The 15,836-nt window shown below is 38.4% G+C and overlaps 3 protein-coding genes across 10 annotated transcripts in view; all 3 read right to left on the bottom strand.

Annotated features, from left to right (window-relative positions):
- Positions 1 to 317: 317 nt before the first annotated feature.
- Slob (Slowpoke binding protein) lies at positions 318 to 6,225 on the bottom strand. 8 transcript variants are annotated; one of them, XM_017901902.1, is made up of 10 exons: positions 5,831 to 6,225; positions 5,703 to 5,733; positions 4,527 to 5,518; positions 2,771 to 2,940; positions 2,335 to 2,600; positions 1,924 to 2,218; positions 1,750 to 1,841; positions 1,302 to 1,427; positions 1,164 to 1,237; positions 318 to 948 (listed from the first exon to the last, which is right to left on the bottom strand). In XM_017901902.1, the coding sequence occupies exons 3-10, from the start codon at positions 4,877 to 4,879 to the stop codon at positions 831 to 833; spliced, it is 1,494 nt and encodes a 497-aa protein (XP_017757391.1). In that variant the 5' UTR covers positions 4,880 to 5,518; positions 5,703 to 5,733; positions 5,831 to 6,225; the 3' UTR covers positions 318 to 830. The 8 variants fall into 8 exon arrangements, 6 of the variants coding, with proteins under 6 accessions (XP_017757391.1, XP_017757390.1, XP_017757394.1 ...); XM_017901904.1 differs by adding an exon at positions 1,025 to 1,072 and having other exon boundaries at positions 876 to 948; positions 5,703 to 6,225; XM_017901901.1 differs by having other exon boundaries at positions 5,703 to 6,225.
- Positions 6,226 to 6,560: 335 nt separating this feature from the next.
- Positions 6,561 to 8,184, bottom strand: LOC108548741 (non-structural maintenance of chromosomes element 3 homolog). The gene is made up of 6 exons (XM_017901832.1): positions 8,073 to 8,184; positions 7,662 to 8,002; positions 7,425 to 7,593; positions 7,255 to 7,343; positions 7,056 to 7,187; positions 6,561 to 6,982 (listed from the first exon to the last, which is right to left on the bottom strand). Exons 1-6 carry the CDS (start codon positions 8,074 to 8,076, stop codon positions 6,899 to 6,901), a joined length of 819 nt encoding a protein of 272 aa, XP_017757321.1. The 5' UTR covers positions 8,077 to 8,184; the 3' UTR covers positions 6,561 to 6,898.
- A 2,534-nt stretch (positions 8,185 to 10,718) lies between these two features.
- net (atonal bHLH transcription factor 8-like protein net) overlaps positions 10,719 to 15,836 on the bottom strand; it is a 7,346-nt gene continuing 2,228 nt past the window's right edge. Inside the window, 5 exon segments of the mRNA XM_017901879.1 lie at positions 10,719 to 11,788; positions 11,790 to 12,065; positions 12,183 to 12,717; positions 13,003 to 13,440; positions 13,443 to 13,595. Coding sequence (XP_017757368.1) covers positions 11,617 to 11,788; positions 11,790 to 12,065; positions 12,183 to 12,717; positions 13,003 to 13,440; positions 13,443 to 13,595 — 1,574 coding nt within the window. The 3' untranslated portion in view covers positions 10,719 to 11,616.

The following is a 15,836-nucleotide window of genomic DNA, read 5'->3' as shown; positions in this document are numbered from 1 at the left end:
CTTTTGTTTCATTGACTATAATATTGCGATACATATTGTGTATAAACTTATACAAAAATCGATTTTTCTCTACGGATTCTGTAATGTCTTACAATTTTTTACATTTATATATAAAATTATGTACTCTATGTTGAGTAAAATGATTTTCGACGAATAATAGTTCATTTTGACTTGTGTCTTAACCTTGAAAAAGGAATCATGTAAGGTATCATTGCAGGATGATAGAAATACGTTTATATTATTTGAGTCTAATTAAATATTTAATAACTAAAATGTCATTGTAAAATGTCATTTATCTGAACTGATTGAAAGTCGAATGCCACTATGCATATATAATCGAAACATCAGACAATACTACGATGTTTCTTTGAATACATTTGTTTTAAGTCATCTACATTGTCTAGATGATTTGGAATGAAATTGTATGAAAATGTCATAGAAATATGTGGGAAAATTACAAGAAAAGGGTTTGGTTAGATTCACAGTTCTTATAAAATGACATTTTATCACTTTCCTATTTCTTTTTTCGCAGCCATAGGTATCTTAGACGTCTTTTGATATTTTAAGTAATAAAATACTTTGCACTTATAAGATTTGCATTTTTCCCCTTTTGTCACGTTTTCTTTCTTATAAATCATTTCTTTCTTTCTTGTCTCTTATTTTCTTTTGCCTTCCTTCATTTTTCTCTCCAGGCTCTTGCTATATTAAATCTACTAATGAATTAATTCTTAACAATAGAGATTAGAATAATCTTTGGCACTCGGTAGAGAAATATAATAAGTGTATATAATAATGGTAAAATCGCCGAAAAATCAATTTTGTTCCCATAATTAAACAGCTGTGTTTGAAAGCTCGTTGTAAATCTCGTCGAGCAAAGAATTTTTGCAAACAGTATGCGATCTATGCAAAGACATTGCATCGCTATCAACAGTCTCCAACTGTATGATTCTGTAATATGAAAAAGACAAGTTAGATTCTAGGATTAGAAAGCTAGATGAATTAATCGGATCCTTCGTGTCATTACCAAAATCTGCGTGCGAAATAGACGTCGCTTATAGAGCGCGACCTCTGCCTGTTTGTGCATGCAAAACGAATCTTTAGCAAAATATAAAAACCGACACGAGAAAATCATCTAAGTATTCTATTATATACAAACATATTACCTTTTATTGGCATTTTGTCGTTTAATGCCGTCAAGTAAGTTTACTATAGGCGGTGTTAATCTGGGACGAAATATCTATGAGGGAAAGCAATGTTGTAGTTTGACACGACAAAGTATTATTATTAAAGAGTATACGTACTGTGACGGTAGCACTTCGCATTTCACGAAGATCAATATTTCTGAATAAATCATGTACAAGGAGTTCCTCGACAATCTTGTGATGATTAGGTGAGTCACCGAATATGAATTTGAGTAGCTCGACGACCTGTATATGTGTTTATATTTTAATCAGTATCTCCGATCGAATAGAGCCTATTTTCATGGGTTCTATCAGGCAACGATTGGTCGAAATAGCGATTTCAAATTGTTGATAAATTATCTGACTTCTTGTGTGTATCTTTATCATTAAAAATTAGTTATTTATCAAACGTTGTTATTGTTGGAATATTATTAAGTACTACTATTTTTATAAACCCATGAAAAAGAAATTGAGCAGTAATGCGATATAACTAGTAATAAAGCGAATGAAAGAGAAAAAGAGAATGAGAAACAAAAAAAAAAAAATAGAGAAGAAACTTGATTAATACTTGTGGATACATTTCAACATCCGACAGATGTATAGAATTTGGCTTAAACGATGGTAATTCATAACCGGCACACATCTCAAACAACATATGACCTGGAAGATGGTAAATAGTTGATCGTTGAAAAATAATAATTATTAAGATATGAATTTAAACGATAGCCAAAATTGGTCTTACCGAAACATGTCATATCGATCGAAACAGTTTGAGATATTTTAGAAGCGATCAACGGATGTATTCGACTGGTGAAGCCGAGAAGTGTATTCTCGAGACCGGCAAGACGCGCGACCCCGTTTTGAATGAGCACGTTTCCCGAATGTAAATGGATTACAGTCGGAAATCCTCTTTCTTTCAAGAAAACCAATGCTTCCAGCACCTGACGTCCCATTTGTTGAACCTGAGGTAAAGGAAGTCCTTTACCGCGAGAACCGTACTTTTGATTCCAATCCTCGTTCCAGCCTGTTCTTTCGATCTGGTAAACAGCACAACAACGTACAAATCCAACGTTAAACGTTTAAATGTTTCATCCCTTATCTATTTCCTACCTTATTTTGTTTATTAATCTAATCACATGCAATCTCTACTTACCCCGTATATCAAATCTTTCAGGCTGCCTTGACTGATCGGTTGAACCACGATCACATAGTTTTGACTCTCGAATTCGAGAAAATCGATATCAAATATCGGGCATATGTACGGATGTTGTAAGGCTAAGAACAAATCATTCAAAATATTTTTTGTCAGTGGGGTTATGCTCAATGAGCAATTTCTGCTTAACGGAGCTAACGTAACCAGTCGATCAGTTTTTAAAGAAGTATCTCTCACGATGAACCAGTGTTTGTCCATTCTAGAACCTATTACAAATCGACAGAATATGTGAGTACAGAATGGTCCATAGCAAAACTTTTATATTACTTTACTTTAAAAGCAACAATGACTCGGGTGCCATTTTGTCATGTTAACGCATTGAGCATTTATCAATTATAAAAATATAGACAAAGAAGACAAAAAGAATCACATTTACCGAGATTACACAGCTGCTTGACGAGATTGTAACGTGGCATTCTACAAATATATGTCTGGCAGATTGATAGGGCACGGTCCCTGGACCTTTTCTCCATTTCCATGCATTCACCAGAATTCTCGCAAACGGATGATCCGTGACCCAGCGCAGTATAGCTGTGCCTTCCATTCCTATTTTTAACCACGCAATAAAGTCTAACTTAATTCCGTAATTAATACCGTACATGATTTAAATCGTAACGACGAGAACCCCTCACTAATTTTCAATGGTAATCGCTCAAATTTTAAAGCTATATTATATAGTTTATCTACATGAACTGAATGGAGTTAACGAATTAGAATAACGCATAGAGTAGATACGCGTTTATGTTATTCAACCAGGAAGGAAGAGAATCGAAAAAAAAATAACAGGATGCATTACCAATTAACGGTATCGTCCAATTTATTCGGTAAATCATAATTTTTCCTACGACCTATTTCTTATTCCGGTGAACTATTTCTCAAGCGATACCAGTAACAAATTAGATGTACGCACTAAAGACTACAAACTGGATTGGTCGTGTTACCGCTATTAGTGCACACCCATCTCCCTCTACGAATACAAAGGTTTCATTTAATAAGATGACTATTGTAACGATATCGAAATTTTAGGATTCGCGAATAGACACTCGTTCATCTCGTCTCTTTTCACGTCGTTTCTTTCCCCTTTTTCTTATTTCACGGCTATTAGAAATTAATTTTAGATTTTAGCAAAATTAAGAAGACGAGAGAATATAGAAAGAATGTGGAAAGGGGGGGGGAGAGAGAGAGAGAGAGAGAGAGAGAGAGAGAGAGAGAGAGAGAGCGCTTTCACCTATGTTGCTGCGCGATTGGTATTCGTGTTTTTCGAGATCGCGCATACTGTCAGCAATTAAGGTGATGATCAATTGCATCGCGATTGCTCATCTACATTGCCATCGAACAGCAGGTTAACAATAACAGTAAATAATGTTCATACCACAATTTTAAATACCACTAATTGTTGTCTGCAGTAAATAGTATTTCTATGTAGACACGTTATTTTGATCAACTGATTCACTTTCGACCGAAAGCAATTCGACTCAATGTAAATTTAGTTATTAGTAACTTAATGAAAGATACATAATTGATTCGTTCAGTAAATGAATCGTAATTTGAACTTATTTACGTAGACACGTATTGTAGGTCGTTTCAACGGACGTGTATCGTGCAATCAAGGGTCAAGAATACTTGAGCACAATCGATAACTGACTGCTTGACAAACAAAATTTCAGAAGTGTTAATATTACGCGAGTATAGGCTAATCGACCGGTGTGAAGCTCTAATAATCGCGTGCTCAAATAATAATTACAGGCCAAACGATGGAAATCGAATTAGACGTTCGTCGCATCATGAACCACTATTACTTGCCAAGGCTCAATATTTCAACAACAATAATTGTTCGGGTGATTCTGTTTCGTTGCAATTAGATTGTAATCAAAGTAATTTAGCTAGTATCGATCGTTTTCTCTCATCGTAATAGATCTATACATACATATATATACATACATGTAAATGACATCGTTGTTGATAAAGACACGAATGGTGTTAACTCTAGTGTTAAAGCTTAGTGCGAATGGGAACACGCAGAAAACGAAAATACGGGACGAAAAAAAAGGAGGAGGAGGAGGAGGTGGAGAAAATAAATGAAAATGTGGACCAGGAAGGGAAAGAAAAAGAGGACATAAAATGAGACATACCTGACATCGGAATCCTTGCAACCTCTTGCAGCGGATACGCGACTAAATAATATTTTGGCTAGATTGTCGATTTTATTGGTCAACTGGTAACTTTTTTCTTCATCGCTATCTTCGTCTTCGATGCTCGCGCTTCTTCCACGGCGAAGAGTACCTCGTGCGGAAACTATGGCCTCGGAATCAAGTTCAATGGCGCTTTGAGTTCTTCGATTAACGGCACGACGTTTCCGGCGCGTTCTCGGACGTTCCTGCCAGAATCTGTCGTGTCCGGTCACGTCCGATTCTTTGTGATCTTCGTCTCTTTTGTTTAAATTTTGATACAAATTGAACATTTTGTCCAATTTCTCGTCACGCATGAATGCCGTTCGAATATCGTTGAATCACGCGCGCACTCGCTTGCTTGTTCTCATAATTGATACCCCAAATTATTTTCTTAATTATTCTAATAACGTTTCACCTTCCGCGTTGATGACAATATCATTAGATCATAGGTCATACATTCGATAATCACGAATTTTTCGTTTATACAAGAAAAACATCGAATGTCTGCTGCAAACACAACAGTATAGTACATCGATGATCCACGATAAATCTATTATTTCTTACAGATTAGGACAGCTATTAATTAGAACAGCTTAAGAAACTGCCCTTTTTCATGGTACAACGCTTGAAACGAACAATTATTTCAGTTTATCGGACTGTTATTGTGCGATAAGAAGATTAAACGTCATGATGAAAAAGAAAATCGGGTTCGTAGGATACTTGATTGTTCTCTAGTATACGTGTTTTGCGATCGGTTATTTTCGCGTTTCCTCAGCATCTTATGGGTTATCTATGCGAGTAATATTCAAAATGATATGTATCGTTATTTTCCAATATGCTTTTAATATCCTCTTTACTATATAGTCACTTTTATTTCGGCTTCTCTACTAAACAGTCTGTTACAGGTAAATACTACCTCTCCCAAGATTACGTCTTTATCCTTGAATTTGTTGCTTTGTATACATGTCGGAAAACGAAACTTGTATTAATTTATATGTTGAGTGAATATAGACACAAATTAATAAACGCTCTTTCAATCCCGCGTGCGCGCTCACCCACACGTACGCTCACATGTACGTAGATATATACATATATACATACATATGTATATATATATATATATATATGTATATTTACAGTTCGCTGTTTGAAATATTCAACGATCCTCCTGTAACAATGATTGTGAACAAAAACAATTAAGAATAAGTTGTACGTTCACGTGTAGTTAAATGAGAATACGGTATAGGCTAGAAAGACGGTAATACGTGTGGTATAACTATGATACTGTAAACCGAGCGGCACTGCGCTACTACCCGTCGAGGAAGACGGCCGAATACTGAATATTCGGTATAGCCGCACCACTAGTCTAGAACCCCCCAGCGTGACACAGATTCGCTGGCCCAGCTGATTTTCTACCGCTGTGATCGCTGTAACTGCGCGTTTACGTTTCTACTTGTCGGTGAAAATATCGAATTATAACATCTTTTTACCGTCTGCAATATATTTTATGCAATATATTTATTGACCATTACACTTCATTGAGAAAATTGATATTTCATATAATTTCGATCGGCATCGCGTCTATCATGCTCAATTACGTTATGGATTACAGTATCAGTTTTACGTTTATCAAAGACGTTGATTGTAAAATGAAGCAGAGATCATTGTAATTATTGTTAATATTAAATTACGATCATCGAATCAAAATGAATTTCACCATTATTCAACCAATTTTCCTTTTCCCGTTTTCCCCATTACCAAAAAAGAGAAAAACCAACATTCTAAGATATAGAGAGGAATAAGACATAAAAAGGAAGAAAAACTGTTTGCTTTTATTCCTATATCTATAGAAACAAACGATTAACATATTCCTAATTTTTCATTTTTTTACTTTATTGCTTTTACTTGTGAGACTTTCGTCAGACTAGAAGACATAATAACGGAATTCGAATCGGACATATGAATCCGATTAGACTTAATTGAAATTAGAGCGACTGAAAGTTTTGAATTTCTCCTGATTCTCTTGTCAAACTCGAAGACTACACACATCCACATTAATCTTAAGTTGCAGTTTTATGGCTGCCCTCAGGGACATTTGAAACAAATTTCAAGCGACTGTTCTCGCTGTTATTCGACAAACAATTGTGCTCGATGTAATAAAAATCTAACTTTATCGATTCGGTTTTGAGAACATTTCATTTTAATAAGCTGTAAGCATGGTTGCGATAAGGGTTCATTGTAATCTTTATACTTGAAAGGTTTTACGTGAGATTATTATTTAGAAGAATATAAAAATCTGTTTTCCATCTTCGTACGTTTACAACGATTGTGCGTCACTGTAACTGATTTGACTTTTCTCGAGCAATTAAACTTTTAAATTGCAAGGGCCAACTGTTTATTGGACGTCCATTGTATACCTGTTATAGAATGCATTTTTGATTCATTGCTGAGGAGATCATGTATATTTAACATTAATTTGAAAGTTATTACCTGAGATACAAAATCTAATGCTGCACGACGAGAAAATTCATACTCGGCACGTGGTCCCCACTTAAATTCTACCTCTATTGAATCACTCTTTTCTATAGTTATCTTATCAAGATATTTTTGAGCTACAAAAACCTAAGGAAATGAATTTTGATTCGATGTTGAATTCAATGTTTTACCCCTGTTTTCCCCAAGTTTTTACCTCAGTTATCAAGTGATCGATGTTACCAAAATAGGCATGGTTATCCAAAGATAAAATACCTAAATTTGTAAGAAAATCCCACAATGACTCTGAAAAAAATCTTCAGGTTTAATCGATGGAGGTTATTGTCATTTTGGTGCAATGTTATACATATCATATAGCATTGTTACCTTTGGTACAGGATTCTTCATGCATAAAGATATGAGTGAGTACCAGGAATAACAGTACTTGTCGATTACCTTCCATTGCAGAAGGATGAATGTGTGGTAATTCATTTTGTATTTCATTTACTAACATATATTTATTACCTTCGAGTTCTACTAGTTCGTATCCAAAAATCTATGAATGTACAAAGAAACGCAAAGTTTTAGTTGAAATAGTTTGTAAGTTGGAGTTTTGTTTTATACCTTTGACAGAAGATTCTTCGCCTTGTTCATTATTTGAAGAAAATGTTTCCCTTGATTACCTAATACATGTTTGATTATACGAGTTTTATTGACGATTTGTTTTCCTCTGTCTAATGCAAGAAAATATCTTATCACGCTATTAACAAGGCGATTGTCTTCTTCAGAACTTTTAGAATCAGGGGGAGAGTTTTGTGAACTTCGATTGATAAGAGACACAGATATATTTGCACTTGTACTTGGAAGAGGTTGAGAGTGGGTAATAACATTGTTATTTCGTTTCTTGAAACTCGACTGCGACAGGCTTTTTCCTACGGTAGCCTTCCCATGACTTCGTGGTAAAACTAAAAGAAACAAGAAATGTGTAATTTGTACATGCATACGATCAATAACGACAAGTTATGTATCGCTTACCCATTTTATTTAAAACGATAGAAGAATATTATAGATGTATTTTATCATATAGAAACTCGTTGGAAAATATCGTTTGCATTTCACTTTTGTATCCAAGAAGAAAGGGTTAATTTTCGTGACACAGTTCAACAGCGACATCTGTTGACCATTTCGATAATGTTTGACAATGTAAATACTAATACACTCTGCGCGAATGTTACATAGGATACTAAAGGGGGCACCACTAGTTTCAACTCAGACTACGTTCATATCGATAAATAAGTCATAACTTTTATTCTTCACCACTAGATGATGCAAGTATGTAATTTTCAGGTGTATCTCAAGAAAACGGAACGTCGTCTTTTTGTAGTTAGCATGAAACGAATGACAACATTTACGCATTTATATACGCTTTGCGTAATTGCGTAATTGTGTAATTGTGTAATTGCGTAATAAAATACAAAGCAGTAGCTTTAGTTTTAATTGGAAAAAGTTCGTTCGTATTATTTACACTGTTTGTTGAATCTATGTTGCTCGAATATGTATACGATCGAAACTTGATTCCATATTAGTTAAATCTTGAATGATTTGAGCACGATACTTAATATATCGATCACTAGATACTTCAAACGAGATATCAGCGATTGCGAATCGATGTTCACGTGTATCTAGTAGGTTAAAAGTGTGGAAAAGTCGATGCGAATGAAAGGAATATGTCACGTGTCAAGTGGTTTGGAAGGAATACGTTCTAGTAGCTGTTTTAAAGAAAGATGCAAAACAATTGGTTGGTTAGTTGGTTGGTCGCTTTTTAAACACCCTGTATAGTCGCATCGTTTGCACATACCACACAACTAAAGACTAGAAGAAACTGGCTTGCATGCAAGAGCCTGGCGCCACACTGTCGCATCCTATATACGAAATCACTCTCGCATCGACTATAAGAGGAGAGTATATACTTAGAAGACGCATGCACTGGACCCTAGCGGCCAGTAGACAGAAGCAAATAGCAAAGAAATAGCGTTCCATTCCCGTTTTAGAACGCGGTGTATCATTTTGCTAAACGATTCTTATTATTTTTTTCCTCTCTTTTTCATTAGAATTTGAATATCATGCGATTATTATTTTTACCTTCGACCCTTTCGGATTTTCGTTTTCCTTATCATCTCATAATTTTCGCAAGCAGCTCATCTAGCACTTGTTCGTTTAACGAACAAGAACGTGGGACAACCAAGATTAGATAACTGTGACCGATTGGAATGCTTAAACGCGTGAAATGAGGAATGTCAAGTAGAACGCCAAATTCTTTGGAATCGCTATGAATGATAGTGGTAATGTCGTAGTATCTTGTTCAACGATCTCGTGGTTTCTGCTAACGCAGTTAATGTTGCGTTAATTAAACGGAACAAATATCGACTGCCATTTGTGTGTTACGCTTGCATTTCCGTGTTCGTTTCGATGTGTATATGGATATAGTAAGTTGGGTAGGGGGTATAAGCGAATTCACAGTACACGCGAAGTTGTTTCTCGCGTTCGTTGCAATTTCGTGGTTACAAAAATTGTTAATCTAATTGAAACAGATGTTTCGGATAATACTTCACAACCCGAGTTATCGTAAAATTTTCATTCATAACGATGTTTGAAACAATGGAACGATATTATAATGGACTACTATATAAACATTTGTAAAAATAAAGGTGAGAGGGCGAGGGAGAGCAAGAGGGGAAGAAGGAGAGAAGGAAGGAAGGAAGGAAGGAAGGAAGGAAGGCGAAGGAAGAAAAAAGAGATGAAAGGAGAGAAGGGAATAAGTTAGCCAATGAATGCGCGCACCCGCGCGCGCGTAATCTCCGTAGAGGTGTTTAGTCGTTGAGAAGCGGGACGACAGGAGAGTGGTCGTCCGTAGTTCGTAGCAGTATACGCGTACACATTCGCGTGGGTCGTCCGACGCGACGGCGGTCAGCTGGCGCCAACGTTCAGGCAACCTCCCCCACCCGACAGTATTTCGCCTCGTTAATCTTGTTTTATGTTCGCCGCTCTCTTTCTCCACCTAAATTCCACGACTCTTTTTGATCTTTTGATCTCGTATCCGTTTCTCGCTGCCATGACTCGTGACACGATTTTGTGGTTATTATATTGAAATCGATATTAGCCGCGAATCAATAAAATTGGTATACCGTCTGATGGTTCACAAGTTTGATTTCGCGTTTGACAATTCGACGGGAAGAATATAGAGACAGGAAATGATTGAGGTGTTATAGGCGAAGATCGCAAGGTTGATTATTATACGTTTCGAATAACATTTGAAAATTAAACGATCGCCATGAAAGCAATTAAATGCACCTGCTTCTGATTCTTAGCAGGTGTGCGTATACGACGAACAATAACGTTGGTACAGTGTATACCTATACATACATCGTAGTGATGTATCTCTTTCGAGCCTTGCGTTCGTTAAAACGCGTATGGTGGCAACGTTGCTTGTGGCTTTGACGCGCTACCAACACTTCGTTTCAACATGGATCGTAACTATGCATAGCTCTATCGTAGGGCAACGCTCGAGTCCCGTGTGTGATTTTCCACCTTCTTGGACATTTGTCGTCGCGTTTCTTCATCGCGAAATCTGATAACGAACGTGATTTTTTTCGGAGGTAAACATTACGTGGTTGGGTTAGATTGGACTGGTTGCCATCGTTGGAAAGTACATATAGGGAAAATGCGTGTCACAAGGATACAACTATGTAAGAAGACAGAACGAATTTCGTCGACTCATCGTTGTTCGTTGAGAACGCGATATCGATAAAAGATCAGAAACCTGTTTGCGTTTGTTTCTCGTTTTATTTATTTGAATCTTGATAGAAGTAAATGCGAGCGTGTACCGGCTCGTCGTAGTAGTTTTACAATGTAAAATGATACAGTTGCGCGTTTCATCGAAATGTACGCATTGCTTGTGCTCTTGCGAATATCTTTCGTTCGATCGGTATGTTATACGCACGCGAGTACACGTGTACAACAACAGTCGTGTCCCGATGAAGTAACACGGAAACATAATTTTACGATGCTGCGAAATCAACTTCTGTTCCTCCTTTAGACGTTTTACTCGATTTATCATTCAAAATCGTACACTTCCGCTTGTCGAATATTTCATGTTACATTTTATTATCATTAAAATTACTATTATTCTTGTCGTTGTTGTTAATATTATTATTTTTATTGTTATTACTATTACTACTACTATCATCGTCATCCTCGTCGTCACTATCGCCGTCGCCATCGCCGTCGTTATTTATCAGTCAGCAATGTATAATTCACGAACCAGATGAACAAGCGAAAGGCTTGAAAAGCTTTTCGATACGGATATACAAGGTGTATCTACTAATTGGCATAAAAAAAAATTGGCAAAGGAACGATGAAAGAAGAATTCTATCGATAAAGCTCAAGATTAAATTTATCCGGCAAACGTCGTTTAGTTGAACTATCATTTCGGTTTTCGATGATCGGTGGGGATTAGATGACGCCGATTGGATCGTGTCGGCTCGCATATCCTTTTCAGGATTAAAACCAGGTATGCGGTTCAGTCTTCTTTTCTCTTTCTAAGTTTGCCCTCTGTTTGGATAGTCCTGGATACGAGATCCACACAGGCTCCTAACGAAGCATCGTTACTTGATTCGCCTTCCGATGTATCGACAATTTTACCGAGGGTCATGATATAGCTACACGCAATTCTTAACACGGATAATTTCGTCAGGAATGGCACGTCTTAACGTATCGAATGCGGCGCTTATAGTGTGCACTCTCGTTCGTTCTCTGGCATTTGCTTCTATTCTCCTTTCACGCGTCATATTTTTATAGTTTCTCTGCTGACCTGTTACTGGATGCTGCCTTGCCTGCCCATTCTGTACATTCGTCACCATCGTTGTCGTTGTAGTTGCCATTGTTGTTATCATCGAAGCCGTTGTCCCAGCCATCGAGCAAGAATTACCGCCATTAGAGCAGGATCGATGATCTTGTTGACAGTGGGACAACAACGAAGAGTGGGAAGTAGAGAATGTGGATGACGTTGAGGAGGATAATGACGACGACGACGACGACGACGACGACGACGACGACGACGACGACGACGACGACGACGACGACGAAGAAGAAGAAGAAGAAGACGACGACGACGACGACGACGAAGAAGACGAAGACGAAGACGACGACGAAGACGAAGACGACGACGAAGACAGAGACGTCGACGAAGAAGAAGACGAGGACGAGGATAAAGACAAAGACGAGGACGAAGATGAAGAGGAAGACGACAAGGACAGAGACGATGACAATGGTGAGGTGGTCGAAACATTTGCGCGTTCTATAGAATAAGAACAGGTTTTCTCGTAACTACCGTTTACTGCTGGATGCGAAGGTACTCTGGCGGTCACATCGCCCCTCAAGACAAGCGACAATGGTTCTTCTTGTAATCTAGGATGTGTAATGGAAGATAGTATCGTAGTCGGTGACAATGTTGTTTTTGACATAATCGTAGAAGTTGCACACGAGATGATCGTATTATCAAGTTTTTGACGAGAGAAGTCTCGTTTCTCGATTTGAACAGCATATGTTTGCGTCGATTGTCCTAATCTATCGGGTAAACTCTCTCGACTTTGCGAATTGTACTGCTTTCGAAAGCTAGTTCCTTTTGAATTTTCGTACGAATCGTCATCGTCCAAGTTGCGCTTATGATTTGCGTTACCTTGTATATTATCGTTGTCGTTAGTGTTTTCGTTTTTTCCGTCAGCATCGTCAACGTCAACATTAACGTCGTCGTTGTCATTCACATCGTCATCGTTATTATCGTTACCATCGATGTGATGATTATGACGACGACGACGTCGACGACGACGATGACGACAACGATGACCAACACTATCACCATCATCATCACCTTCGTCAGCTTCATCAACATCACCATTACCATTACCATCACCATCATCACCATCATCATCACCATCACTATCACCATCACCATCACCATCACCATCGTTATCGTCATCATCGACATAGTCGGTTTTTTGACAATAATGTTGATAATGATAGTGGCGATGGTGGGAATGATGGTGCCGGTGACGTCGATGACAATGATGATCGCGATGATGATTGATACGATTCGAAGTAACGGATATCGTAGGTGACGGTGTGTTTGATAATAAAGTAAAAACACAGGAATGATTAACCATAGTTCTTTCTCCAGTTGTAATCGGCAAAGAAAGCTTCGAATCGATGCTTTTGTTGGTATAGCTCCATGGTCTAAACGGACTCGGTGATCGAAGCATTCTAGCCGATGATTCTTCATCTGGTAATGTTTCTTCCTCGATTTGCTGAAACATCCGCTTTTTCAATGGGGCCGAGTTTGGTTCGTTTCAGCCAGCTTTCTTTTGTTTTTCAACGAGATCGGCGTTACTTGCACCTCTAAACTGTCTTCCGAGGCGCTTGGAGAGTGTAGGTCAGACATGTCGTCCTCGTCACCGCCGCTACAGAAACCGGCATCCCTTTCCGAACTAGTAACCGCACCGACTGAAACGAAAAGCAAATACGAATTTTCTGTAAAAGTTACACGAGTCTTCCCGCTTGATCAAACCGGTCGTGGAAGGGGCAACATGTTAGGCGAAAGCTTGCAAATAAATTTGCAGGTCGATGCTAAACAGATGGATTTGTTTCTCCTTAGCACTGTCCTCTTTGCCATCGAATAATCGCGCTTAGTCGGCTAAGTTTAGTCATCATTCCAGTTGTTAATATATCCGAACGAAAGGAATCATTAGAGAAAAGGCAGACAATCGGGGCAAATATCGGGAACGGAATCTTTCGCGTTCTTTCGCTTTGCCTGTTCGTACGCAGATTTGAGAAAGGAGATGTCGGGATGTTTTCAGATTCGGTACGTCATCCAACTGGTGACGGTCTGCCATCTGGCGCACATGATTGCTGGATGGGTTATAGTATGCGTAGGTCCTCTTTATTTTTCTTTTTTCCTTCCTTTCTTTTTGCTTTGCATTTCGTTGTTTACCCTTTACTATTTTGCGAAATCGAACGCATATGCCTACGAATCTTATAAACGTCGAATGATTTTCATTCGCGATTGTTGCGTAGCCTCTTGTCGGGTGGTCAATGAGAAGAGTTAAAAGGAGAAAAGAACGATGCTGTGTTTTTCGTTAGAGCAGTAGGAAAAGTTGTTATATTCGAGCTACAAAGTATTTATTTTGAATGGTATAAATTATCGCGCGACAACGCGAATTACCGAATGATTTAGCGAGTGGAAACGCGAGCAAAATCGATGATTCCAAGGATAACGCTTTGCGTGACGGATGATAACAACTTGCGCGCAGCTGGTGACAGTGCGGTTCGCACCTCTAAAGAACTTATCGTGGTTTCGATAAGACTACCCCCGGCCCCCTCCTCACTCTCTCTCACTCTCTGCTGTTCGTATCGAGCATCTGCTTTCTCGTGGTAACAGCGGGATATATACACACACGCACAAGGCCCAGGCAACTTGCCTGAACTGGAAAGCGTGTTTCTCGTTTCTCGATCGAGCTTTTACGCCACACATGCGGCATAGAAAATACGTATAGTCGACACGAAGAAGTGATATAGAACGGGGAAAAAAAGTATCTTTTACACTTTCAAATTTTTACCAATTTCGTCGAAATCCTGTAGTCGAAATAGAGATGTGACGGCGGAGAATAGAGCGATCGTTGTATCGATTTTGATTCTAGGAACAAGTTCTTAGGAACACGATAAAAGGAAAACGGGGTGAATTATTATCGGCTGTAGATAATGCTGTACGAGATGTTCGATGCGCCGACACACGTGTTTCCGAATTATATTCGCGGATAACGCGTCCTACATCATGCATCTTTGTCGTTTCGTTCGGCAATTGTTCAAACAGACCGAAATAACATCTGGACATCTGTGTAAACTCGGCCGAAGGTGTATGGCTAACCGCAGCCTGGATATACCCGATCATATTTTCGTAAGGTTTGCATATATACGAACGAATAGTCACGTGACTAGTGCGATACTCGTGCGGTTTCTGACTCTATCATTTTTCTTCCAAGCTTTCACCTCTTCTTTGTCTTTTTTTTTTGTTTCCTTTTTTTTAACACTTATCCTCATTTTCATCGATTTTTCCATCGTTCGCTATATTCCCCTAATCGATAAGAAAAATGTAAGAGGCAAACGAATTCGAAAAAAAAATACGTACATCCAACAGGCGACAATTTTTTCGGGAAGAGATTTGAAAACTTGGGAAAGAAATCGACATTTCAACATTGATCTTTGTTCTTCGATGCAAGAGTTTAATAAATCAATCATATCGATACCGTCCCGAGTTGCGTTGTGTCAATGTCCCCGACTTTACCTGTGTTTCTTTGCCGGTCTGTCCTACTTTTCGCTTTGACTGATCGCTTGGTCTCCATCATTGCGGAAAATAAAGAGGATTCTAGCTAACACGCGAGTTACACCGTCTAAATATTTACACCGCGGGGGCGATCTCTGTCTTCGAGAGAGATCGTGACGGTAAGCATTCCAGGAATATCGATAGTGCGATTACGATATCGAATGACTGAACGAATCGCGATTGGAGAGGTGTTCGTGTACTCCAGTCGAACGGTGTTATTAGAGGATGCAATGTATTATCGAGCTCTGGAAAACACCATTCCGACGTTTCAAATGTCTCGTTTTTTCTTGGTTGTTCGAAAACTCCGAGACAATCCGGAAAAGGGAGAAAGACAGAGAGTGAGAGAGTGTGAGAGGGGGGGGGGG

Source organism: Eufriesea mexicana, unplaced genomic scaffold (genome assembly GCF_001483705.2).
Source record: "Eufriesea mexicana isolate 0111107269 unplaced genomic scaffold, ASM148370v2 scaffold1767, whole genome shotgun sequence".
NCBI lineage: Eukaryota > Metazoa > Arthropoda > Insecta > Hymenoptera > Apidae > Eufriesea > Eufriesea mexicana.
The sequence above is the reverse complement of the archived record's forward strand: the minus strand, read 5'-3'. Positions and strand labels throughout refer to the sequence as shown.

What these genes read in the sequence shown, in the direction of transcription:
- LOC108548741 (XM_017901832.1), bottom strand. An exon ending in CGAAGAATCTTCTGTCAAAG is followed by an intron (nt 7,594 to 7,661) that starts GTATAAAACAAA and finishes GTACATTCATAG; the next exon opens with ATTTTTGGATACGAACTAGT. An exon ending in TGAAGAATCCTGTACCAAAG is followed by an intron (nt 7,344 to 7,424) that starts GTAACAATGCTA and finishes GATTTTTTTCAG; the next exon opens with AGTCATTGTGGGATTTTCTT.
- Slob (XM_017901901.1), bottom strand. Translation starts at nt 4,879, where the DNA reads ATGCGTGACGAGAAATTGGACAAAATGTTCAATTTGTATCAAAATTTA. An exon ending in TGCAAGGATTCCGATGTCAG is followed by an intron (nt 2,941 to 4,526) that starts GTATGTCTCATT and finishes GGTTAAAAATAG; the next exon opens with GAATGGAAGGCACAGCTATA. An exon ending in CAAGCAGCTGTGTAATCTCG is followed by an intron (nt 2,601 to 2,770) that starts GTAAATGTGATT and finishes GATTTGTAATAG; the next exon opens with GTTCTAGAATGGACAAACAC.